The sequence below is a fragment of the Orcinus orca genome, chromosome 16 (genome assembly GCF_937001465.1).
Source record: "Orcinus orca chromosome 16, mOrcOrc1.1, whole genome shotgun sequence".
NCBI classification, from domain to species: domain Eukaryota; kingdom Metazoa; phylum Chordata; class Mammalia; order Artiodactyla; family Delphinidae; genus Orcinus; species Orcinus orca.
The window spans coordinates 44,533,882-44,557,496 of NC_064574.1; the positions used below are offsets into that span (position 1 = coordinate 44,533,882).

General features: G+C 53.2%; 3 protein-coding genes and 1 long non-coding RNA gene across 11 annotated transcripts in view; 2 read left to right on the plus strand and 2 right to left on the minus strand.

Moving 5' to 3' along the window:
- The window catches only part of NAPB (NSF attachment protein beta), a 39,777-nt gene extending 34,914 nt beyond the window's left edge, over positions 1-4,863 (plus strand). For all 4 annotated transcript variants that reach the window (XM_004270430.3, XM_049699128.1, XM_033429419.2 and 1 more), the window contains 3 exons: positions 548-616; positions 951-1,001; positions 1,921-4,863. In XM_004270430.3, the coding sequence (XP_004270478.1) occupies positions 548-616; positions 951-1,001; positions 1,921-2,031 (231 nt within the window). In that variant the 3' untranslated portion in view covers positions 2,032-4,863. The remainder of the gene's footprint in view (positions 1-547; positions 617-950; positions 1,002-1,920) is intronic.
- A 1,320-nt stretch (positions 4,864-6,183) lies between these two features.
- Positions 6,184-15,914, minus strand: GZF1 (GDNF inducible zinc finger protein 1). Of its 3 annotated transcripts, none has more exons than XM_033429415.2 (6): positions 15,764-15,914; positions 11,895-13,314; positions 10,653-10,747; positions 9,068-9,235; positions 8,477-8,634; positions 6,184-8,155 (listed from the first exon to the last, which is right to left on the minus strand). In XM_033429415.2, the coding sequence occupies exons 2-6, from the start codon at positions 13,289-13,291 to the stop codon at positions 7,820-7,822; spliced, it is 2,154 nt and encodes a 717-aa protein (XP_033285306.1). In that variant the 5' UTR covers positions 13,292-13,314; positions 15,764-15,914; the 3' UTR covers positions 6,184-7,819. The 3 variants fall into 3 exon arrangements, with proteins under 3 accessions (XP_033285306.1, XP_004270536.2, XP_033285307.1); XM_004270488.4 differs by lacking the exon at positions 15,764-15,914 and adding an exon at positions 14,222-14,459; XM_033429416.2 differs by lacking the exon at positions 15,764-15,914 and adding an exon at positions 13,821-14,211.
- Positions 14,648-20,439, plus strand: LOC117201529 (uncharacterized). Of its 2 annotated transcripts, none has more exons than XR_007472070.1 (2): positions 14,648-15,409; positions 16,237-20,439. It is a non-coding gene; the product is annotated as an uncharacterized LOC117201529 (long non-coding RNA). The 2 variants fall into 2 exon arrangements; XR_007472069.1 differs by having other exon boundaries at positions 14,648-14,830.
- Positions 19,293-22,325, minus strand: NXT1 (nuclear transport factor 2 like export factor 1). 2 transcript variants are annotated; one of them, XM_012533206.3, is made up of 2 exons: positions 22,012-22,325; positions 19,293-19,954 (listed from the first exon to the last, which is right to left on the minus strand). In XM_012533206.3, the coding sequence occupies exon 2, from the start codon at positions 19,893-19,895 to the stop codon at positions 19,473-19,475; it is 423 nt and encodes a 140-aa protein (XP_012388660.1). In that variant the 5' UTR covers positions 19,896-19,954; positions 22,012-22,325; the 3' UTR covers positions 19,293-19,472. The 2 variants fall into 2 exon arrangements, with proteins under 2 accessions (XP_012388660.1, XP_004270477.1); XM_004270429.4 differs by having other exon boundaries at positions 21,358-22,324.
- Between the last annotated feature and the right edge of the window lie 1,290 nt (positions 22,326-23,615).

A 23,615-nucleotide genomic window follows, 5' to 3' on the forward strand; every position in this document is an offset into this window, starting at 1 on the left:
GCTGGAGTGACAGCTGCTGAGGCTCTTCTCTTAAGTGAACGCCCCCTGGGGGCCACACTTCCTTCAGTAGTTTTGGTTTAAAGAAATTAGGGGCTGAGGGGAGACAGTAAAAGCAGAATCGTGTCTTTTTTTTAAACTCAGAAATGGAGTTGGGGTGAGGGTTGGGAGGAAAGCAAAGAGAGAGCTGGAGGTGGAGGCAGGGACAGGGCCGCCTTGGTGTCCTCGGGGTCGGGGTTAGGGCCCCGGGCTCCGGGCAGAGCCTCCTCCAGCGCGTGAAAATAGACGCCTGCTCTGGGAGGTCCGAACATTGGATCTGGCTCACGTGGTCTTCCCCACAGCAACCTCATTCGGAAAAACTGGTTTAGAAGTTTATTCTTAACTGAAATTGAAATTAACAATCAACGGGTTTGATCAACACAGGTTGATTTTGATGTTGAGTCTCATAATTAAGTAGGATGTAAATAAATCGTACTGAAGTTAGTAGAATGTCAAAGCTTCGTTTCCTGGTTCAGTGACTCAGGTGTTAACGAGTGGTTTTCTTTCCCAGCTTGCTCTGGAGAAATACGAGGAAATGTTTCCGGCGTTCACTGATTCGAGAGAATGCAAGTTATTGAAAGTAAGTAGGCGGGGCTGGGATACAGTGACGTTTTCATCCTGTGAATCCGCTCACTGAGCAGCCCCGTGCCTTCCTGCTCTTGCACACTAGGCCTCAGGTGCCGTTAGGGTCAGGCGCACACTGCTCTTAACCTGGCGGGTCAGGCACATTAGCACAAGGCTGGATCCCTGACTCGGGGTAACTCTTGACTTGTATTTGGAATTTTCCCCAGTTTTGTAAGTCATTTGGCAACATCAGTTAGTGTGATATGAAGGCTATTTTGTATTTAAAGTATCCATTCATAGATGGAACTTTTTAGCCTACCAAACTAATTTTTCTGTATTTATGTTCCCAGAAACTTCTAGAAGCTCATGAAGAGCAGAACAGTGAAGCTTACACGGAAGCAGTACGTTCGCTTTTGGGATTTAGCATGTTCTCTGAAAGTTTACGTTACAGAAACAACTCCTTTTCATCGTATAAATGCTGAACATTTATTTGGACATTATTGCACTATACCTACGTTGTGTTTTCCAAAAGGCATGTTTTTAGATCCCACCAGGCTTCACAATCAGACAGTTCTATGAGCTGTGCTGAATTTAGCTGTGAGGCAAATATACATCACATAATGTTATGACTTGTTTGGATGTTGTCTATGGAAAATAATCTGCTCCATAAATAAGTGTCAAGTAAAATCAGTGAAATCTAATCACTTAAATTTAAAACAAAAACAAAGCAATGAGAGTTTGTTATATTCTTGGCATAAAGTAAATGGGAAAATTGGTTTTACATTCATCAATTTCCTGTTTTCCCATCTTTTTCCATCTTATGTTCATAATCAAGTGAATTTCTTAGTGTCCTTCAGTAAGTCATTCATCCTGGCTTTGAAGCAATAGTGGGAAGGTGAGGTTTCCCCTTTAACTTTTGCTGCCAAACCCTCTTCATCCTATGAAAGTCCATTCTTCGATAACTTGTGGAAATGAGTTAAAGGAATTCTGCTTCCACATGTTCCCTTGCTGCAAATACGTTTGTTTGTGTTCAGTGGATACTGGAGCCACATTACTTTTCCATGTCCCCTTGTTCTTATGCAGGGTCTCATGTCCTTTGTCACGCTAAATGTACTCTTCGTCCAGTAGGCGGTTATGGAGTTTTGCCATTGCATGTTAGCATAAGAGCAATATAAAAAAAGTTTTTAATGAAGAAAGTTGCAAGCTTGAACGAATGATTTTAAATGAAGAAAGTTAATGTTTAAGCAGTGTGGGGCAGTGTAGTTCTGTGTTTGATTGTATTTCCATGGAATGATTCCTGTTCCTCTTCCCTTAAACCAGGTGAAGGAATTTGACTCGATATCCCGCCTGGACCAGTGGCTCACCACCATGCTGCTGCGCATCAAGAAGTCCATCCAGGGGGACGGGGAAGGAGATGGAGACCTCAAGTGAAGCGCTGTGTCTCTGTGGCATGCCGCCGAGTCCTCTTTAGTTTCGTGTTAGGGCCAGTGATCCTTATGGGATGCCCATTCAATGGCTTCATTTTGTTGCACATGAGCCTGATGATGTGTGTGTGTTTAAGCCGCCATGTGTGTCACCGTGCAGTGGATGTGTGGGTGGCTCTTGTGTGTATTGCGAGTGTGACAGGCTGTTTCCCGCTTGTCAGTCCCCAGAGTTTTCCGAGAACTGCTTCCGAATCTTACTCCTGTTATTTTGATACATGCAGAGCTCCTGTTTAATTTTGCCACATATTTTTATGTCCTTTTTCCTGGACTTGAGTACCCAGCCCAGTTCTAATAGACGCTTTGCATGTTCTCCGTGAACTTGCACCTGGATGGATTCTCTAAACGTGTGTGTTTAGTGTAGGATCGTTGTTAGGAGCGCGTTTATGACTTTCCTCGTGAGAAATTGTTTATCCTTTTTGTTGTCTCGTGATTCTTTTGATGGTGCTAGTGACCAGTTTCTTTGCTTTTTATATCGTTCCGTAGGTAATGTGCGTGTGAGAATTCAGATCAGCCGGGCCTGCCAGCCGCTTACAGTGGGAAAAGAGGGAGCGTCCTGGCACTGCCTGGTTATGTGTGTGGACGCGTGTGGAGGTGGGCCTGATCTTACATACAAGTGCACACACATATAAGATCTAGAAGACTTGGGCGTTTTCCTTTCCTGCAGATGGCGTCCACTTTTAGTTGGGGCGGGACCCTTGCTTCATCTTCATAGGAAGGTGTTTGAACGGGCACATCCCTTTACTTCTGTGTTCACACACTTTCCCACGCTGAGAGGGCACCTCGTGTGCCCCCTCACATACGTGCTCACCAGGGCTGGGAGGTTACCTCAGTCGGAGCTTGTGTGTCATTAATTTTAATTTTTAATTGTGTGTCATGTTCATTTTATCCATTAATTGGATGTGATGGGCTTGGTAGGTTGAGTACGGTACAGAGGTTTGCTGTGCTGAGTCAGGAAAAGATCCCCAACTAGCTTCTGAGGGGACCTGCGCTTAGCTGATGGAGTTGTTCTAGCTTGTGTGTTTGAATTCTGTCCTATTATTTTGGCTTATATATGTGCTCTGTTGACCTGTGAACTTGATCCCTGTGCATTATGTTATGTGCTGACATCGTACTTTAGACGTGGTCTTGTTTCCTGAATCTCCTGTGTCCATATTTTTAGGCATAAATGATTTATGTTTGATGTGTGTTAATTGCCAGGTAATGACAGTGTTGACAGATAAGTGGAATTTCCTGTGCCCTGTCAACGTTAGCTGGTATTTGAATGGTGTTTGCATTTTTGGACGGTCCTCGACTGGGATTGGTAGCTGCTGTTGGGCAGAAATAGAGGGTGTGCCCAGGCTGAGGGCTGAGCGGGGAGGAAGGCTTGGGGATGGGGAACAGGTCCGTCTGGGATGAAGCAGAAAGTGGCAGGAAAGGAGGCTAAGAAGGGCCAGCTGGGACCCGGTCATGGAGCAAGCCCTGTGGGCAGCCGTGAGGATTCGGTGGCCGTAGTTGCGGGGTCACTTGTGCAGGCTGGGCTGGCTGGTGGAGAGGCAGGGCAGTCATGTCACAGTGTTGGCTGAGGGCAGCAGGAACAGACCAGGAGACGCAGGCGCTCGGACCGTGGGCCCTGGCATCCGATGAGGATTCCTTCCTTCCTTCAGAGGTCTGGGATTCTTAAAAGAAAGCTGGCTGTCAGCTACGGTACATTTGGGATGGAGCTGCTTGGTACTTCTCCACTTCCTGTTGGAACTATGAAAAATGCTTGGAGAGAAAAGTGGGGTTTTGTTGCTCTACCTAATCCAGTGCCAACCGGCCAGAAGCACTTGGGTGAGAAGAGTGTGGGGCCTGTGTCCTCCGGCTGCAGATCTGTGCCACCTGAGCGGCTGTAACCCTCGCCGCCAGTGTGTGCGCTCTGTCGTTAGTCTGGAAGCTTTGTTCCCACTTGTTAAAGGAACCTGGTCTGACCATGTAAAGTAAAAAGCAAATGATGTCTTTTAAGGCAATTTATTAGCTTTTCATCCTGCACCCCTGACAGAAGACCTGTGGTTTTGAGAAATAGTATTGGCAGCGTTTTGTCACATCAGTTAGAGTTGCTTGTGTTGAAATGAACACTGGGATCAGTGCCTGGGTTAAGATGTTTTTGTTTTTAATATTTCACGTGAAAAAGAGTAAAATATAATTGTAATGGCTAGAGCAGACCTGCCAGAACGTAACAGGAAAATGAGCAGAAAAAAGTCCCATTAACAGTATCCAGACTTTCTCCCTTGAAGTGTTCCGTCAAAGTGGGCAGTGCTGTGACTCAGAGCCCGGGTCAGGTTTCCAGGACTTACAGATCGTTATTTATGAACAAAGTATAATGACTATTTATGTTACAGTCCTTGTGTTTTAGCAGATCGTGTTTAGTTCATTGTCAGAATGAGTTAAAATTTCTTACAGGAAAGCTTTGCTTTTTGTGGCAACGTTTTTATAGCTTATGTGAATTCCTTTTTTATTTAATGATTTGAAAACAGTATTCTTGCAGTCGTGACCATGTGTGATGATGTCCCTGTAAACCTTTATTGTTTCCTCTGATACTGTGCATTTAAGATGCCCAGAGGCAACCCCCGTGGCTTTCTCAGGGCCTGTGGCAGGCAGCCTGCCTCCCGGGGCCCCAGCCTGGCACGGCCTCTGCTCCCCCGCGCTGTCGGGGAGGTTGTATTATGAGAACTCATCCTGTGATGATAAATCCACCTTCGCAAAGAGCCTGTGTGTTTCATGTGAACCTGTACAGTAAATAAAGTCGAAGTTGTGAACGGTATGGTGAGTTTCCTGGTTGGTTTGCACAGGTCGGGAGTGGCTTCCTGTCCTGGAAGGTGTCCCCCGGGGTTCAGGGCAGTGGGCAGCAGCCGTCCGGGCTCTGCAGGCTCCCCGTTCCCTTCCCTCCTGCTGCCTGGTCAGGGATCTCACTGGCAGGCTTGAAGGAGGAGTGGCCCCTAGGAGACCTCAGAGCGGGAGGCCGGGGGCCCGAAGCCCCATCTCCCTTGGTGGAGCTACGCTGACAGCGGGCCTTGTTCAGGTCCCTCAAAGATCATTTGAGGCAAATTCAAAATGAATGGTCGAACAGGCCGTCCCATCTAGGAATTCTGCCAGGTTGTTGATATTCAGGGTTACTTTCTCATTCAAATGTCTCTTCTGTTTCCTAACAGAAGCTCCCGTGGTGGGTTTTGCCAGCCTCGGTGAGGGTCCCAGAGGCCCGTGCAAACTGGTGGAGGGAAGTGGGCAGTTCCCGGGGCTCAGCTGGGGGGTGACGGATGTGCCAGGCGGCCCTGTGCCCGCATCCATCTGCCCATCTTGGTGCCTGTGGACAAATGGACTTTCGCCTGAAATAATGTTACTTAGAGTGACAGGAACACCATCAAGTTAAGGGGACAGGCACTTGCTTGGTCTCAAAAAATGTCCCTGCTCTGGCAAGATATACAACAGGTTAGAATTAAATGATAACTTACACTCAAATTGGTCAGTTTAGATGATCACCTTTGGCAAAACCACATTTCTGTGAAGATCACCTTTAATAAAGGCTTTACCCCACCACTTGGCCAATTTTGTTTTCAAACTGTACAACAAATTTTGGTTAAAAGCAGAGGCAGGGGAGCTTTGGAGTCTGGGCTGAGAGCGTCTCCCACACGATGGTTGGAAGGCGTGAAATCGCCGCCTTGGTGTGGCCTGACCTGATCGTCTGGGGCTGACAGTCACGTGGCAACAGAGCACCTGGATGGGGAGAAACGGAGACGCCCCACAAATCCCCGAGGTGAGATGCATCTTCGGCAGGGTTTGGGGCAGCAGCCCTCTTGTCCCCTCCCGGGAAGCAGAGAAGTGACCGTAGATGGAGGAGCCTCTGAGGCACAGAGTCACCGTGGCTGCAATGAGGCTGGGCCCCTCCCCGCCACCTGGCACCAGCTACCGAGGCCGAGCGCGTGCGGGGCCAGGCCTGTCCCGTCCCGTGTCAGGAACACACGTGCAGTGCACGGAGGTGGAGAGACTCCAAGGACCAGGGAATTAAGCTACCTGTATGAATCAGGAATCTTATTTCTGTAGAACCTAAATTCTAATAATGGAAATAAACTTAGACTTGCGAAACTATTTTTACAAAACATTTATTAACACATTAAAGTTTTCTGTAGAATTTCTAAAGAAACAAATTCAAGACAAAAATTATTCCGATAGGTAACAAAATAATCTATTATTTAAATTTCTTCTCATTAAGATGACTTTACCCCAAGAAACAGTTCACTAGCCGGGCAGGTTCATTCTCCTTTCGAGAGTAAATTGTGTGTGAGAGTCACTGTTTTGTCCTGTGAACACAAGTGGGTCACGCTGTCACAGCTGGAGGTGGAATCAGTACTGCCACCTGCAGCCCGTGTCAGCACCTGGGACGCCTTCGACACCTTCAGCACCTTCGGTGTTGACGTCACCGTCTCATGGGGAAGAAAGTGTCCTCGGTCTTTTTCTGGCATCTCGTGCAGCTGTGTCTTCTTCCTGGACTTGCATAAAGTACCCTTCCTCTTAGAAAACGAGGAAACAGCAAGTGTAATAAATTAAATGTAAGAAAAAGAGCAACTAGTGACAATTCCCCTTCTCTTTTTACCTGGGTCACGTGTGAGTCAAAGCACTGTGCGCACGGTGACCCGCCCTCACCACTGGATCAAGAACCAGGCTGGGTAAGGCCAGCAGAATTACCAAAGGCCAGCATGAGACAGATGTGCATTTAAAACAAGGTTGGCGGTTCCATGGTCCACTCTTAAGGCTAATCAAAGAGGAGTGTACGGAGGCTTTTGGTCCCTTTTGCCAAATTCACTCATGCTCCCGGGGGAACATGTGCGCCAGTGACTTGCCTGTGTCAGCGTCTTGACATGTTAATGAGAAATGCTGGGTTTCTGAAAATCACAGAAATTGTCAAAAGAACCTAGCAAAACTACTAGTATTCTGTGTTCTTAGATTGGCTACCACCACCTCAGTGCTACTCGTGGATAAAATAACTACACTATGTTTCAAGTGTTCTCAAGCCCCTGGCTTAATTTTTCACACCTCTTTGCAAAAACTACTGTGCTGTTTTCTGCTAGTCTTTGGTAGGACAGCTTTTTAAAATTGGATTTTTAGAAATGAAACCTGTAGCCACATCTCAGGTCATTTTATGACAGACTTCCTAGTTGCATGTGTGCTGTGAGCAGCTACTTTACAAGTGTTTAGTGCCTACAAACAGGGGGGCAGAGGGGGACAAGTGCAGTCATCTGTCTCTTTAGCCCCATTCCAGTGTCCCAGAGCACCTGACTGGCTTCAACAGGAAAGAAACAGCTGAAAATAAATATATGGTCCCAGTTTTACTTCAGGTTGGTAGAAAAATAGCTTTAAAGTATCAGAAATAAACTTCCACGAAGAAGCTGAGCAGTAACCCCAGCCTCAGGAATGTCAAGGTCATCAAGCATTAGGATAATTCCACCAGAATTAGGTGAGGTTATGTTAACTGCCTTGTTTGCTGATAAAGTGTGGCTGAGACCATGCAGATCAGGATTTCTAAGGGAAAGCATGAGAAACGGTTTGATCGATAGAGACGTGCAAGTTAGCAGAAATTCAAGAAACTGCGGAAGCCATCCTTGCCCACTTCTTTGCCCACAGTTCTTCTTGACCCCTGACGAACGCTCGTGTCCAGCCCTTATGCGTGCAGGTGCAAGGCTGGGACCGCGGGGCAGGTGACCCTGTGCTCTAGTCCGTGTGAGTCAGAGAGTGGAGCTGTGTGGGCCCGCGTCCGTTTGCGGCGTCAGCTCGCTAAGCTCGTTGATGGTGGTGGCCAGCAGCGTGTCCTGGGACCCCACAGGGCCGTCCGACTTACAGGCCGGGTCCGCAGGACTGTCATCGTGCACGGCAGGCATGCTGCCCTGCACAGTGGCCAGGTTGTGAAAATGGCCATTTTCTGCGAAAGACAGCAATTTATCAGAGAGTTTGGATGGCGTGTACTCTTCATCGGGCTGCTCAGTCTTGTGCCCATCGCCATCCTTGGGAGAGCTGTCCACGATGACGAGGAAAGACTTCCATGGAGTTGTCTTATCATGGATCTGTGGACCAAACGCAGAACAGAGAGGTCACCCACTGTGTCCCTAACCAGGATCTGCAGAGCCCCCAATTCACAGCCACTTGTTACCAAGTACAACAGCCTTCTCCAACCGTCAGACACATGTCTGCCACCGTGGTCCCTGCCAGAAAGAACTCAGGATGCCTCGGGCCCTGCTTCACCCCCGCCTTGGCCGCCCTCGCTGCAGGGGAGGGAGAGCCCCGCCTTCCCCTGGGACCCCCTTACAGACTGAGGGCCTCAGGGAAGGGGGGCGGGTGGCTCTGCTGTCCGGCGGCCGTCCATGGGGGCCAGCCTGGCCGCTCACCGAGGTGTGCCGCCGGAGCGTGGACTTGTCGGTGAATGTCCGCCCGCACGCATTGCACATGAATGGCTTCTCCCCCGTGTGGATCCGATGGTGGCGCTGGAGCGCGTTGAGCTGCGTGAACTGCTTGCCACACTGGTCACAACAGTAGGGCCGCTCCCCTGGGAGGGAAGGGACGGAGGACACGAGAGCTACCGGCTGCTCTGGGCCGCCCGGCGTCCCGAGCTGCCATGGGGAGGGCGACACGGGCACGAGCAGCCGACCGTGCAGGAGCCCCAGGGGTCCGTGGCCTCACCCACAGCTTTCCAGTCGTAAGTGACCCTACGCGGGTGTGAGTGTTCACTAGCACGTGCAGATCATCAGCCCTAATTCTAATCTCAAGGTGTTCAAAGGTTCACACGTCCACATCCATGTTCACACATTCACACCTTTCCAGTTTGTCAGAGCCAGAAACTAGACACTCAAAAATGTGTAAATGCTATTAGGACGCACGACTTAAAGCTAAATTCCAAATAATTTTCCAGAAAATCTAAAACCTTCGGGATATTTTCTTGCCACACTGACCTCCCTTCTCTGGCAACATTCCGGCCATACCTGTGTGAACTTTGATATGCTGGTAAAGCGAATTCCGCTGAGCAAAAGTCCTGAAACAAACTTCACATTTAAAGGGTTTGGACCCAGTGTGGATCCTGTTGTGATGTTTTAAATACTCCTTGGAAGCGAAACTCTTGCCACACGTTTCACACATGAAAGGCCTCTCACCTACATGAAGACATGAGACACGAAGTTAGAAGAGACACGGGCGCTAGAACACGCGGAGTATGGGGTCCACCCTCCCAAGTGCCCTGGCAGGCAGCGCGTTCTTTTCTAGTTAAAACTGTCATAAAATATCTCTTTGTGTCCAGTGCTTGCTACCTGCTGAAAGCTGGTGTAAAATGTCCCTGGAAATCCCAGGAAAGATCCCAGTAGATGAGAATTAAAGAGCGCATTCAGCCAGCTCACGTTTTGGAAATTCAGTCATCCCAAACAAGAAAAACAGTTCGACAACTGGTCTGGTGGAACAGCTGGACTTTTTCACAGGGCTTCTGTGGGTCTCTATCAGAACAGAAACCCCTCTTGAAGGGAGAGGAGTGTGCAGTGGACACGCGGGGCTGTCCCGGAGCAGCTCCCAGCCGCCCGGGGTGGGGTCAGGGCAAGGAGGGCGTCCACCCTTCACGCTGTGCAGTTGGGGCTCTGAGGGCCCACAAACCAGACTCCTCTGTCAGGCGTGCCCCAATTTCTCAAACATCAAAACAAAACTACTGGCTTTAATAAAATCCAAATATATTAGCATGTTCATCAAATGACCGATTCTAACTTAATCCTTCGGTGTGGCCTGACCTCCCCCGACCCCAGTCTTCCATCAGACACCAATTCTGCTCTTTTTAGTCTATTAATTCACGTCATTAAGCGGCTCATCTATCTCACCATTTGAACTTGAGGCTCATAGGACAAAGAAGTAAAAATTTTTAAATGGGAGCAGAACTGGGTTAGCGTGATAAGCCCAGTACCCGACAGCTAGACTCCACACGCCCCAGGGCTCTGAACCCCAGGAGCACTGCACAAAATCAGAATAAAGAGCTTAAATGTTCTCCCTCACCTGATGAAATCGTACCACAGAAATTCTGAAAACCTCATAATTCCCCCACCTTAACACATCATATGAAGTAACTACTTCATATTTCTGCAGGTTTTCAATAAAGCTGGGATTCACTGTGTGCTCAATTGTGCATTTTTCAAGTCAACAGCCAAACACAGGTGTTTTTCCTAATATTCAGAGACCTTAGTCAGAAGGGCCTGGGACGGGACAGGGTGGATTTACCCATTTACTGAACCACTTCCCTGGGGTTGGACAGTCAGGTTTCTTCTAATGCTCTGTTCCTAGAGATGGCAAGAAGCGGGATAACAGCATACAGCTTTCCCCATACTCTGAGCAATTTCTTTCAGGTCATGGCCACAAGCACACAGCCCTGGAGGCAGCGGGCGGATTTTACTCATTTACTTATGCTCACTTACGAGACGGAAGAGCGTGTCAGGGCTTTAACCTAAACCACTTGGCAGATGCCAACTTCTAAATGGAGAAAACTGCAGTTTTCCTCCTACAGCCAGGAAAGACATTCAATCACGATGGAGTATTTACCTGTGTGACACCTTTTATGATAAATCAGCATGTGGTTCTGAGTGAATCTTGCACCACATTCATCACAGACAAAAGGTTTTTCCCCTGTGTGAATTCTGAAAGCACAACATTCAGAGGGTAACTCAGGATGTGTCAAAGCTCACTCTGCATTAGCATCTCCTCCCTCACCTGGGGAGACGCTTTGCTCCAGGAGCCCGAATGCGAAGGACTGAAAGGCGGCGAGGCCCAGGACTCTCACCCCCAAATCAGTCTCTGCCCGAGTCAAGACTGCCACATCCCCGCCAGACGCTGAGTCCCCCCGCGTGCTGCCCCCAGGTGCAGGCACAGGCTGTGCCTCTGCAGGCTGTTTGCAACACCAAACAGCACCGTGTGGTATTTATAAAGCTCCCTCGTTGAGAAGAGTCACCCACAGACACCTTAGGAACCATGGCTGACAAAAGTACCACGTGATCAAAATGTTTACCATCCTTTCCTAGTTTGACGTAACAGTCTAGAAAGAACTGTTATCAACACACGAAGCCAGCCGGTCCCTGGGGTGCATGCGTAAGCACTCACTTCAGGGCGAGGATGGAGTGGCTGTCACCATGTTTACTGAGCCTTTCCTGAGCCGGGCTATAAATGACAATAAAAGGACAAGAAACACCCAGCTCCCACCCCTGGACTGGCCCAGGATGATGGCAGATCTAGGGGAGAGTAGAAAACTGCTTTGTCTGGATTTCAAGCATAAGTACTGAGCACTGCAAGGGAATTTATTTAAAAACTGAATGTCACCCACCTACACTTCAAAAATCAGTAACTGGAGTCCCTGTCCGTCCTAATCCTGGAGCTTAGATTGGCGACAGGCACTCTCCAAGCCCAAAGAAGTGTCGCCCTGCTGAGGTCTTCAGTGGGACTCGCCACCCAGCCGGTCACAGGACTGAGTCCCAAATGAAGGGTCAGGAAGGGAGACGGGGTCGTTGGCCCCACTCGGCAAGGGTGGCAGGAGGCCTCAGCACCAGGAGCGGGAGAGGCCCCTGCGCCTGAGCGGGAGGCGCGGGTCCCCATCAGCCGGGCCCGCGCCCAGGGAGCGCCATGCCCGCATCTCTGCCTCGAGAGAGAACCCAGAGGCTCAACACAGCCTCCGACTTTGAGAGGGAGCGAACTGAAAAGTGACCCATCCCGCGAGGCAGCCACACCGGCTGCCTCCTGCACGCCCCCCACGTCTCCACGTGCGTTCTGGGGTTCGAGGCGGCCCGTGCCTACCTCAGGTGGGTCTTGAGGGCTGAGGGCTGCGAGAAGGTGGCCGGGCACTCGGTGCAGCCGTAGGGCTTGTGGCCCGTGTGCGTGCGCTCGTGCAGCCGCAGCGCCGTTTTGGAGCTCAGGCCCTTGCCGCACTGCTGGCACTGGTGCCGCTCGCCGCCGCCCTCGTGCACCTGTACCACGTGCCGCTTCACGTCCTTCTTCCTCTTGAACTTCTTGCCGCACAACTCGCACGGGAAGTGGCGCTCGCTGCTGTGCACGTGGCGCTGGTGGCCCTTCAGGTTGCAGCGGTTGGCAAAGGTCTGGCCGCAGGTGTCGCAGCGGTGGACCACCTCGGTGGCCACGCCGTGGTGGTGCCGCACATGCTTCAGGAAGCTCTTCTCGTACAGAAAGGCCTTCTCGCAGCGCGTGCACCGGAAGCTGCTCCTCCGCCTCCCCGCGCCCTCCTCCCCCTCCTCGTCCTCATCCTCGTCCTCGTCCTCCTCCTCCTGCCCCTGCCCCGCCTTCGGCAGCACTGCTTCCGCCTCGGCCCCAGCCCCACCGTCCTCCTCGTCTTTCGTGACTGTGACCAGCTCCTTCACCGTTCCCCCGGCGTCTGGGCTGGGCTCACGGGGGCCCCCGCGGTCCCCGGCGTCCTGCTCGGCACTCTTCTGCTGCTCTCGGAGTCGTCGAGTGTACTTCTTTTTAGGGATTTCCACGAACACCTTCCTCCCAGCCAGCCTCCCACTAGCCCTTCTGAGCTTGGGGTAGGGGGACTTAGCGATCTCTTTTCTCTTGTCTGGCTTCTCCCTGGACTTTCTCGAGGGCAGATCTGGCAACAGGCTGTTGCCGATTCTTGCTGCTGGGGGATCCAAGGAACCCGCGATGCCGTTGGCCAGAGGGCTGTCCGCAGCCACACCTGCCCGAGCATCAGGGGAGACAGCAGCAGAGACCTGGGAGCCGCTGCTCCCTTCTGCCTCCTGAGACTCCGAGAAATTCTGCAACTCCAAAAGTACCGACTCTAACATCTGTTTCTTCAACTGGAAACAAGTTTCAGATAAGTCCAAACATTTCAGCTTTTCTGCCATTTCCAGCATTCGCTGCACCCGATCTTCCTCCACCTGGACCTTTGCAGTGTAGACAAACTCAAGAAAAGAAGCGAAGTCAGCCACCTGCACTTCGTCTAAGTAGACGTTAGTCCTCGAGCCGTCCGCAGTCTTCTCGTTAAGAAACACTTCCTTAAAAAACTTGCTGGTGGCTGCCAGCACCGCCTTGTGGGCCATGAATTCCTCCCGGACGCCCTGGTACTCCACGCTGACAGTCACGTCGCACAGGTGACCCAGCAGCCGGAGCTGGTGCATTTCATGCAGAAGGTTAAGCGGGGAGGACTTGGATTCCAGCAGAACTGCACCACTCTCCATGTTTCTTCTTCCCAGGAACAGCTCTGAAAACAAACCAAGAATTATTCATGCATGAGCAACCTCTGAAGTAGAAGGATTAAAAATTATGAGGATTATATCAGTTCTTTAAAGGATATAAGCTGATTAACGACCTAAACCTAACTTTTCTCATGTACAGATTCAAGTCACGCGTCACTTCTTAGCATTTTTCTGAAGCCCTGATGCACCTTCATGAGATATTTGCATGAAAACAGACTAAGACTGCCCTAAAGATAAAGTGATGATTAATGAAATACATTAAAGCAGTAATTGGCTTCTCTAGATCATTTTGTGATTTACATACAGACCCAGACCCCCAAACTAACAGAATTTATAGCAACAATAAATAACCTCTACTACTTTGATCAGGAAACCAAATAAAACAAAATATAATACATGGCGGCCACGGATGACAGCAAACCTTGTCTACCTTTAAAAACAACCAACTAAACTATTTTATATGAAGAAAATTTCATGGAAAGTAGCCCACAATTCACAGTCATTCTCCAACCTCGTTAAGTCCCTCCTACTGGAGTCACCGTCACTGCAGCGAAGCGATGCGGGACACTGCGCCGGGGGCACAGCTGCGCTACGCCGAGCAGGGCCCTCAACACCTCCGAGCCGCAGTGGCTCCCGTGCTGGAGGCTGACAGGCCGTCATGAGGGCTGCAGCCGCGCCGGCCGTCCCGGCGACCCTCGAGCAGGCGTCACGGGGGAGGCCCTGACAAGGTCACAGGGCGGCCGGGCCGGACTCGGGCCTCCCCGCGCACCACCTTCCCGCCGCCAAGCCCGGACCGCCCGGGAATCCGTCCTCCCGGACCCGGCGCGGACGCTCCCCCCGGCGCACCCGCCTTTAGCTCCCGCATCTGCCGCCCGCCTCCAGGCTCGGCCGGGTCCCTGAGGCCGGCCTCACCTGCCCGGTCCAGCTCCTCAGCGCCCGCCGGTCGGCGGGGCAATGGCCGCAGGTGGCTGCTTCTGCCCTCGCCCGCCGACAGCTAGGCCAGCCCCGACTCCCCGGCGGCCTCCCGGCCCGCGCGTGGCCCCTGAGCCCGACTCGGAACCCAGGCCTAGCGCCCTCTTCCTCGCGGGCCGCGCACCCACCGCCCGGCCGCCGCCGCCGAGCTTCCGAGGACTAGGCCCCGGAACGGACAGCCTGCCCGACGGATGGGGAGGCGGGGCGCGGCGCCGGCGAAGGCGACGCCGATTGGCCGCGGTGGGCCTGGCCCCGTCCCTCGCGTGTAGGGGAGGACCTGCGCATGCACGTCCCACTGCGGAGGCCATTCGGGGAAGTTACGTGATCCGACACACGCTGCCGCCGTACGCCTGGCCGGCTGCGCAGGATTGCGTCACCCACCGCGAACCACGGTCTGCGCCTGCGCAGAGCACTGTGCCGGCGGCTCTGCGCTTCTCGCTACGCGGAGGGGGCAGGGCCGGCCCACCCCGAAAATCACGTGACCTGCGGGGCACGCACACCGTCTCACGTGGGTCCCGCCCCGGCTCCAGCCCATGGGCTGTACAGCAGGTGGGCGGGTCGCCGGCTTGGGTGGAGCCCCTGGAGGAGCGGGGCGGAGAGAGAGGGCAGGGAGGTGGAGGGGCGGGGCGGCGGGAGGAGGTTGCGGGAGGAGGTTGCAGGAGAGGGCGCGGCTCGGGGAGGGAGCTCGGCGCCTCCACGTGCCGCAAGAAGCGGTTGTTGGATACCCAGCGGCGCCTTGCAGAGTCGGCGGCTGTGTTCGTTCTGGGCACGCGGCAGGCGGGCAGGCAGTCAGGAACTGAACCGGAGGCCGTCTGTGCTCCGAGAGCCTCCGAGCCTCGGGCTCCGGCCGCCGCTCCCGGGTGTGTGCAAGCCGTCGGCCGTTCGCCGGCGACCCCAGGGTACGGGCCCTCGCGTCCCAGAGGCTTCACGTCGCTACTCCGAGCCTCCGTTTGTCCTCATTTCTCCCAAACGCCCAGCGGACCCTGGGCCGATCTCTCATCCGGTGTCTTCTGGTTCAGGTTATGCAGTGTAGACAACGTCCAGAAATGAGACAGATCCTCTGCGCAGTCATCTGGAACAGCAGTCCCCAACCCTTTTGGCACCAGGGACCGGTTTCGTGGAAGACAGGTATTTTTGGTGGTGGTTGGGGTGACGGTTCAGGCAGTAACGTGAGCGATGGGGAGCTGCATATGAAGCTTTGCCCGCCGCTCACCTCTTGCTGTGCGGCCAGGTTCCTAACAGGCCGTGGACCGGTAGTGGTCCATGGCCCAGGGGTTAGGGACCCCTGATCTAGAACAACCCCTCTCTTACTGTCTCAGTCATAGCCTGTAAAGCATCTGCCTGAAGCTGCTGGAATGCAGTGTGGACACGGGGAGCAGGGCCGGGGTGAGAGGGTCCAGGCAAGAAGGTCTCGGACAGCAGCCTCTTTTCAATGCTGTCAGGGGGGAAGGAAAGGGAGCATTTGAAAATAACTGTACTTACCATCCTTCAGCGTCTGTGTTTAGGGCTATAAGCGCTTCCACAGAGTGGGAGGCCTTGCCCTGATGGACCCAGCGTCACTGGTAGAAGGAGCCCGGGGCCAGGAAGCCTGGAGGCCGCGTGGCAGAAGATGGTGCTCAGCTTGCCTGGGCCTGGCTCCTCCTCGATGCAGGGCACATGCCACCCGCCCTCCCTGCCACCTATGGTGATACCTGGCACTGTGCCCACCTGACCTCCCTGGGTGTAGTCAGTGCACAAGCCAGACCTTGGGGAAGTGGGGTCGGCCGCTATTCACAGTGGAGCCCAAACAGGACAAAGCAGTTCTACCATCTTTCCCGCCCTACTTTCTAGCTTCTGATTCGTACAAACGCATACAATCTCTACTTTCTGCTGCAGCTAAAAAACATGGCAGGACTCTGCTGGTTCCAGAACAGCCCTGCCCTCCTCACACACCTATGGGCTCTTCCTACCTCCAGGTGCACCCAGAAGTGGATCCTGCTGTCACTCCCCATCTCAGGAGGATTTCCAGAAGCCATCTCAGTTCCTGGAGGCTGGGCTCAGCCCCAGGTGCACACGCTGAATTTAGTCTTTCTCCAGCCTACGACTCTCCTGCCCTCCCGCACTTGGGGCCCCGACTTCCTCCTGCAAAAGGATCTCCTCCCTGCAACTTCCCCCAAACTGGTCCCAAGTCTCAGGATAATAAGAACAGAATGTGCTTGATGGTTACAGAAGGTGGGTCACTACTACCCACCCCCAGTTACTAGTATTAGTCACTTCTCACAAGACTCTGTGTGTGTGTGTGGGGGGGTAGTATTATTACCCCCATTATACAGATGAGGAGACTGAGGCACAGGGAGGTTAGCCAACTTACCCAAGATCACACAGAGAGCAAGACAGAGCCAGGGTACAACCTCCACAGCTCAGCTCTGTGCAGACCACATGCCTCCCCAACTACAGCAAAATAGAGCTGTCTCCTGTCAGATCAGGTAAACGTCAAAAGGGAACTAGAGAGGGTGTGATTAAATAGCATCCTAGAAATTCCATGTCTGGTTTGCATGAGTGCAAAAGTGAACACCGAGAAGTTGTGGTTTCTAAGATGCTGGGGGGACATGGGAGGACTTCTCACAAAAGCCCAGGGATCTATGGGCTTCCCTGGTGGCACAGTGGTTGAGAGTCCGCCTGCCGATGCAGGGGACACGGGTTCATGCCCCAGTCTGGGAAGATCCCACATGCCACGGAGCGGCTGGGCCCGTGAGCCATGGCCACTGAGCCTGCGCGTCCAGAGCCTGTGCTCCTCAACGGGAGAAGCCACAACGGTGAGAGGCCCGTGTACTGCAAAAAAAAAAAAATTTCCATTTCTACCAACACTTCCCTCTCGAGTATTGATTTTCAAGCATTGAGCATCTGGAGCTGAGTTCAGTAACACTGATGTGCTTGGGAAATCGAGGAACAAGGTCTTTCTGGCCTCGCCTCCTGATGGGCAGGACAAAATTCTCTCCTTAGGAGATGGCAGCGGGGATCTGTGCTTCATGTCAACCTGGTCAGTTCTGAGGCCCATTCCGGCTAAGAAGGGGCATGTGTCCCCTCTGTCGCCTGGGCCTACGCCTAGGCCCTGGCCACACTCATTTCCGGTTCCCAGCCACCTGTCTCCGGACCAGCATTCCTCTTTATCTCTGCACCAGTACAGTAGGGACCAAGCACCATGGCTATTCAAGTTGAAATTAACTAGAATAAAGTATAAACCCAGTGCCCCAGTCACACGAGCCACACTTCAAGTGGCTGGGGGACATGTCCGCACACCAGGCCCAGTGGGACAGCCTGATGCCCTCCTGCTCCCAGCACTAATGGGCCCACCCCACTCCGCTCCTCGCCTATTTCTAGAAGCCACCATACTGTTTAGAGTTTACTAGTCTGTGGCAGAAATTGGGCTGAGGGTAGGGTAACCAGCTAGTTCCGGTTTTCCTGGGACTTTCTTGATCATAGCATTGACGGCCTCATCTGGGAAGCCCCAGTCCTGGGCAAACCAGGGTGCTCGGTCCACCCACAGAGTAAGTGATGTCTGACCGAGCTCTCAGTGGGATGGGGTCAGAGGGCAGTTCATGCCCTTCGATGGGGACACCCTGATGACACGTGCTCACTTGTAGATAAGACAGTCCTGCATTAACCTAAATACCCCCGAAGCCTCAAGTGTTAGAAGGCTCTGCGCCTGGACCCCCTCAGCCGGGCTGGAGCCCCTCTGGCCCCCTGTGCCCACCTCCATCACCCCTGAGTTTCTCAGTCATTAGCCTTTGGAAGGGAGCATTCTGTAAGAGGAGTTGGCTGTCACTGAACCTGGGATCTTTTCTCTCCTGGGGCACTTGAGTGGGTTTTCTGAGGCCCCCAACACTGCTGAGATCTGGCCTTGGAGGATGGACCTCCTGCTCTGGGTGGGTTCTTGCTCCCCTAGCAACTCTATGAACCCTGAGGACCATGTCCACCTTCCTCTTAGCCTCTCCCAGGGGCCCAATCACCCAGCGCCTGAGACAATCCCCAGGCAGGGCTCCGGGCTCAGGCCTGCATCTCAGCCAGGGAAACTGACCAGGGCTTGCCCTTAAGTACAAGCTGCCCCCCGTACAGCAGCCTCTGTCCTGCCTCCTGCCCTGTTCCTGTCCCACCAGCTCTCCGTCCAATCCCCAGGGTCAGGGCCCTTTGCTCTATCAGAGGGGAGTGAGATCCTTCTCGACACAGCAGCAATGTCCACCTTGCCCAGCCATCCCCAGCGGACGCCACAGCCCCAGGGTAGAGGTCCCTGCTATCTGTGCAGCCTACACATCAAATTCCCCCATTCCTAATCCTAACCCACACCCCTAGCCCAACCTTTTGTCACAGATTTACCCAGGGAAGCCATGTGTCCACAAGATCTCATCTATTAATCAAAGGATGATGGAAACTTCTAGTTTTCTTCTCTTTCTTTACTTTGGAGAAATGCAGTTAGGGTTGGTCCTCAGGGTCAATAAAACCAGCATCCAATTCTGATGCCCCCCAGCCCCACCTCAGTACTTCTTCCTCTTAAAAGCAGTTCTCCTCCTCCTCTTTGTAAGGGAGTAGTCAGTGTAGCTGCTTCACTTACAAGCAATTATTAGCTAACCCCAGGTATCTCACCTGTTCTCATCCATGTGACTCCCAGCGCAGGTGCTAAGGGAGGGCCCAGCACCTCTTTAGGGGATTCTAATGTGCTCTAAAGTGTCTTAATGGACAGCTAGGTTGTTTTTGTAAAATGCCAACGCCAGCCCCACCCTCAGATATTCACAAGTATTTGGTCCGGGATGCGCAGCCTGGTGATTTTTCAAAGTGTCCCAACGGATTCCTGTGTGCGCAGGCTGTGAGCCCGGCTCCCGTACACCTGTGTGCACACCTGTGCCTGGGGCAGGTGCTCGGCCCTGGACCTCAGCCTCTGCAGTGCCTTCTGCTGAGCTTGTTGCCTTTAATCCTCCTTCTCTTGCTCCCCCTCCCCCAAAACCTACCAAACACATCAGGCGAGGGGAAAAGAAGCAACGTTCATATCATCATTTTATTCGTCAGAATTTCCAGAGACCAGGTCTCTACCGGGCAAGTAGAAAAATAGAGAATTTTACTACTTTGAAAAGGCAGCTATGACAAGTGTACGCCGAGAAAAGCGCCCCTGGGACTCGAGGGAGCGCAGGGTTCAGTCTGGGGGTGTCTCCCCACGCCACTAGCAGGCCCAGTCCTGGAACCGGAAGCAGTCACTGGCAATCTTCCACACCGTGTTGCTGGGCGAGGCCTGGGCTGTCAGGATGAAGTTCTGGTTGAAGTCCCGCTGTTTGTTGCCCTCAAACTTCACTGTCCCACAGATCACCACGAGGACCGTGGTCTGGCTCGGGGTGGCTTCATCGTGAACGGGCTGGCAGTCTACCACGTTGATTTGGAACTCACTGGAAGGCAGCATCTCAAAAAACTCACTCAAGGACTCTTGTCCCGAAACGGCGTTGCCGTTCCACACCAAGGTGGCCGTGCCCATGTACAGGCGGGACAGCAGCCGCCGCCTCTTGTCCATGGTGGTGTAGTACACGTTCACGAACTCCTCAGCTGCACGGCAGGCCTGGTCCACATAGGTCTTGAAGTCCACGGACGCCATCTCTGGCCCCGCTGAGGAAGGCCTCCACCCAGGTGCTTCCTGTACCTGGGGGAGCCAGGCTGTGGGGCAGGAAGGTGAAAGAGACCCTGTGTGAATGCCATTGCCCATCCTGCCGGACAAATGAATATCCTCCTCCTCTGGTGGTGGCAGAACAGCTACACATGGTGGAGAGATGATTCTAGGCGCACACTGGTGCTGACAGCTGGTCTGACTAGGCCTCAGTTCACTCACTTTAAACGGGACCATCCCCAGCTGTGCATAACTGCAGTGTTGGATGAAAAGAAGCCGTGTACACCACGGGCTTAGTTAAAAAGCCTGAGACCCACATGGTCCGCAGTGGTAGCTATTACTATGAATTTTAACGGTTTCGTTTTATAAGCTGTAGTACAACTGATAGTGGAAGGCCGCTTTTTTCTGGAAGCATGGAACAGCTGTGACTGCCCTAGAGAAGCGGGTAAAGGGACTTTCCTGGCGGTCCAGTGGTAAGGGTTCCAAGCTTCCAATGCAGGGGGCACGGGTTCAATCCCTGGTCGGGGAACTAAAAATCCCACATGCCGTGTGGTGCAGCCAAAAAAAAATTAGAGAAGCGGGTAAAGACGCTGCACCCTGGGGAAGGGAACAGTGGCCCTCAGCTCACCCACAGGGTCTGTGAAGGAGGAGGCAGGTTTCCTAAGAGGGTAAGAGAGCAAATGCCATGAGGACAGGACGGGACTAACATGGTGGCCACAGTCCTCATGACGGGCTCTGAGAAGCTAAGCTGGTGCTGACTGGAATGAGAAGCTAAGCTGGTGCCAAGCTCCTGGGAGCACAGGGGAGCCCCGTGAGCCGAGGAAAGACAGGCCAGGTGGAAGAAATTCTACGGGGTGCGGGGTGGTGGCAGCAAGTTAGAATTTCAACTGTAGGCGAAATGTCACATTTCCTTAAAGAAAGGTCCAAAAGCACAAAGAAAAATTATTATTACCTTTTTTCAGGGTATGGTACAACTATTATAGCTGTATTCTTTTTTGCACGATTAAAATATTTCACTAAACAAAAATCCAACAGAGGACAACATTACTAAAATAGTGGATGGATTTAGATTTACAAACTTAAATACTGAATATTTTTTAAAATTTCAACAACCTTAAAAAAAAAATCATCTTATGAAAGAGATAAAAGATCCCAGGCAGGGTTGGGAAGGAGTCAGGCACTCTTAAGGGAGGAGGAAGGTGTAGGCCTGAGCCTCCAGGAGAGAACTAGCCAGGCTGGGCGGGAGCTCCCACCTAGAAAGCAGCGTTGGGTGCCGAGCGCCGATGCGGGGTCCTGTCACCCCCTCGGGGACCTCAAGTCCAGCCTCCCAAACACTCACTCCAAGCTCCTATTTCCTAGTGTTTTACATTCGTACACCACGTCCTTTAATGGTCACTGAGAACGGATGAGGGTGTTACTATAACAACTTCGCTAATGAGAAAAGAAAACTTACGTGTGGATGGAGGTCACACCCCTGATTTGTCACTACAAGAACTTGTTGCCGGTACGACGCGGTCCTCTCACTGGCTCCTGCCCTTCTGGGGTCCAGTCTGGGGCTCAAGGTTCCGGGATAGCCAGTTTGTCATTTCCCGCTGTGGGCCCGTCTCCCTCGCTGGACTCCCCATCAACCGGCGTCCACGCGATTCCCCAGCACCTCGGGCCTCCGCCTCCCGAACGCAGCTCAACCGGCTGCCCGCCCGGGCGTCCGCAGGGAGGGAGGTCGTTCCTGCGGGGTTGCGACCGGCCCAAGACCCGCTGCGGGACCAGCCGGCATCCCCACCACGCGGGGGCCACCTACCTGCGCTGGGGGGTACCGACCTACGCGGGGGTCACCTACTTAAGCAGGGGGCACTTACCTGCACGGGGTCACCTACCTGAGCAGAGATCACCTACCTGCGCTGGGAGGGGATCACTTAACCGAGTCGGGGGCACCTACCTGCGGGGGTCACCTACCTAAGCGGGGGTCAGCCATATGCGCGGGGGTCACCTACTTGAGCAGGGGGCACTCACCTGCACGGGGTTACCGACCTGCCCGAAGGGCACCTACCTGCGCTGGGTGGGGGTCACCTACCTGAGTGGGGGGCACCGACCTGCGTGGGGCACCTACCTGCGCGGGAGTGACAGCGGGGCGGCGGCCCTAGTCAGCACCGGACAGCGTGGGCCTCAGTCAGCCGAGTAGGCGTGGGCGAAACGACCCGGGTCGGCGTGGGCGGTTCCGGTCACGCGGACCGCGGCACAACGGACTTTTGGGCCGGGCCCGCCGAGGCTCCGCGCTCCTCGGCTGCTCGCCCGAAGCGGCCCAGGAAGAGCCGCCTCCAACGAACCCCTTCCTCCCAGCAACCGCCTGGTCCGGTCGGCACCTCCGCAGGTTCCCGCGCGCGGCCCCCCAGTCCGCGCAGACGCGAATGCCCGGCCTCCGCCCCCGCCCCGTGACGGGCAGCTGTGCCAGCCAGTGGGACGGCGGACCGCAGGCTAGCTCCGCCCATGTGTGGCAGAGGCGAGGCGGCTTCCGGGAGAGACGCTTTCCCAGAAGACCACGGAAAATCCACGCTCGAGTCTTCATTGGTCAACCTGGATCACAGACTCCGGCCCGACGTTAGGTGGGGCCTCTGATTGGACGAAGCTTCGCAAGTCCCGTCCCCGACTCTCGGGGCGGGGCTGTCTCGCGGCTGCGCGAAAGCTGCCGGGCATGAGAAGTTTATTGATGCCGCCGCGTTTTCAGGGTGTGTGCGTTCACCCCAACTAGGCTACGCTAGGGCGTATCTTTGTCTGCTTTCCTAAGGGAAAGCTTGCTCTCAGTGTTCAGGACAAGTTTAGAAACTGGGTGGGCTCTTCCATATAGGCGACCCCTCCGCCCCCAATGAAAAGTGTGGATTATAAACAAATAAGTTGCAGGCTAAGTAGAAAGGTGAATTGAACTCGCATCTTTGGAGACGTATTCACACTTTACAAAGCCCGAGCCAGTGAAATTGGAGTTTAATGTACAAAACTCCGAATCTGTAGAATGAAAATGAGAGTTGACCTGCATGTCCACTGGGTTGGATGTCGCACTGCTTTTAAGTTTCCTTATGTTTCCCATGTCAGCCCTTGTCATTTCGTTCTCATAGCTTCGGGGGATGTATCATTATTCCTGATTTTATAGACGAGGAGGCCGAGAGACAGAAATTAGATGACAGCCTGGAGTCACAGAGCCACTTCAGTCCTAGAAAAGCTGGTTAGGAGGACATTAATCCAGCGCTAAGTTCTGGTGAAAACACAAGGCTTTAAGCCTGAGAGGCAGCAGAGCCAGCAGCGGGAGGATGGGAGGGCAGGAAGCTTTCAGATTTGTGTCTCCAGCATCTAAATTGTGCCTGACCCACAGCAAGGGCGCGATAAGTACTGTTTGAATGAACAGACAGGGCTGGGTTCAATTCATTGCTCCACAACATTCTAGTTGTGATGACTCCTCTCTAACATTTAATCCATTGCTCTTGGAAGCAAGCCTGTTTTTTACTCCCCCTATGGTTCTGGAGTTTGGGAGGTTAGAGACACCGCTGGCTCCAAGGGCACAATTCTGGAGTGGTGGGATGCCTGGTTAGGGCCACTGAGCCTAGAGGAGTTTGCCAGGGGATTTTGGAAAAGATGATGTTTGTCTTTCTCCTGGACATGTGATGTGTGCTGCTGCAGCCATCTTGCCACGCTGAGGGGGGTGCCCTTGTACCATGAGGCAGA

Coding starts and splice junctions, on each gene's coding strand:
- NXT1 (XM_012533206.3), bottom strand. CDS start 19,895: ATGGCGTCCGTGGACTTCAAGACCTATGTGGACCAGGCCTGCCGTGCA.
- GZF1 (XM_033429415.2), bottom strand. CDS start 13,291: ATGGAGAGTGGTGCAGTTCTGCTGGAATCCAAGTCCTCCCCGCTTAAC. Junction 8,635..9,067: donor GCATATCAAAGTTCACACAG/GTATGGCCGGAA, acceptor CTTCCCTCCCAG/GGGAGCGGCCCTACTGTTGT. Junction 8,156..8,476: donor CGCTCCGGCGGCACACCTCG/GTGAGCGGCCAG, acceptor TTTGGTCCACAG/ATCCATGATAAGACAACTCC.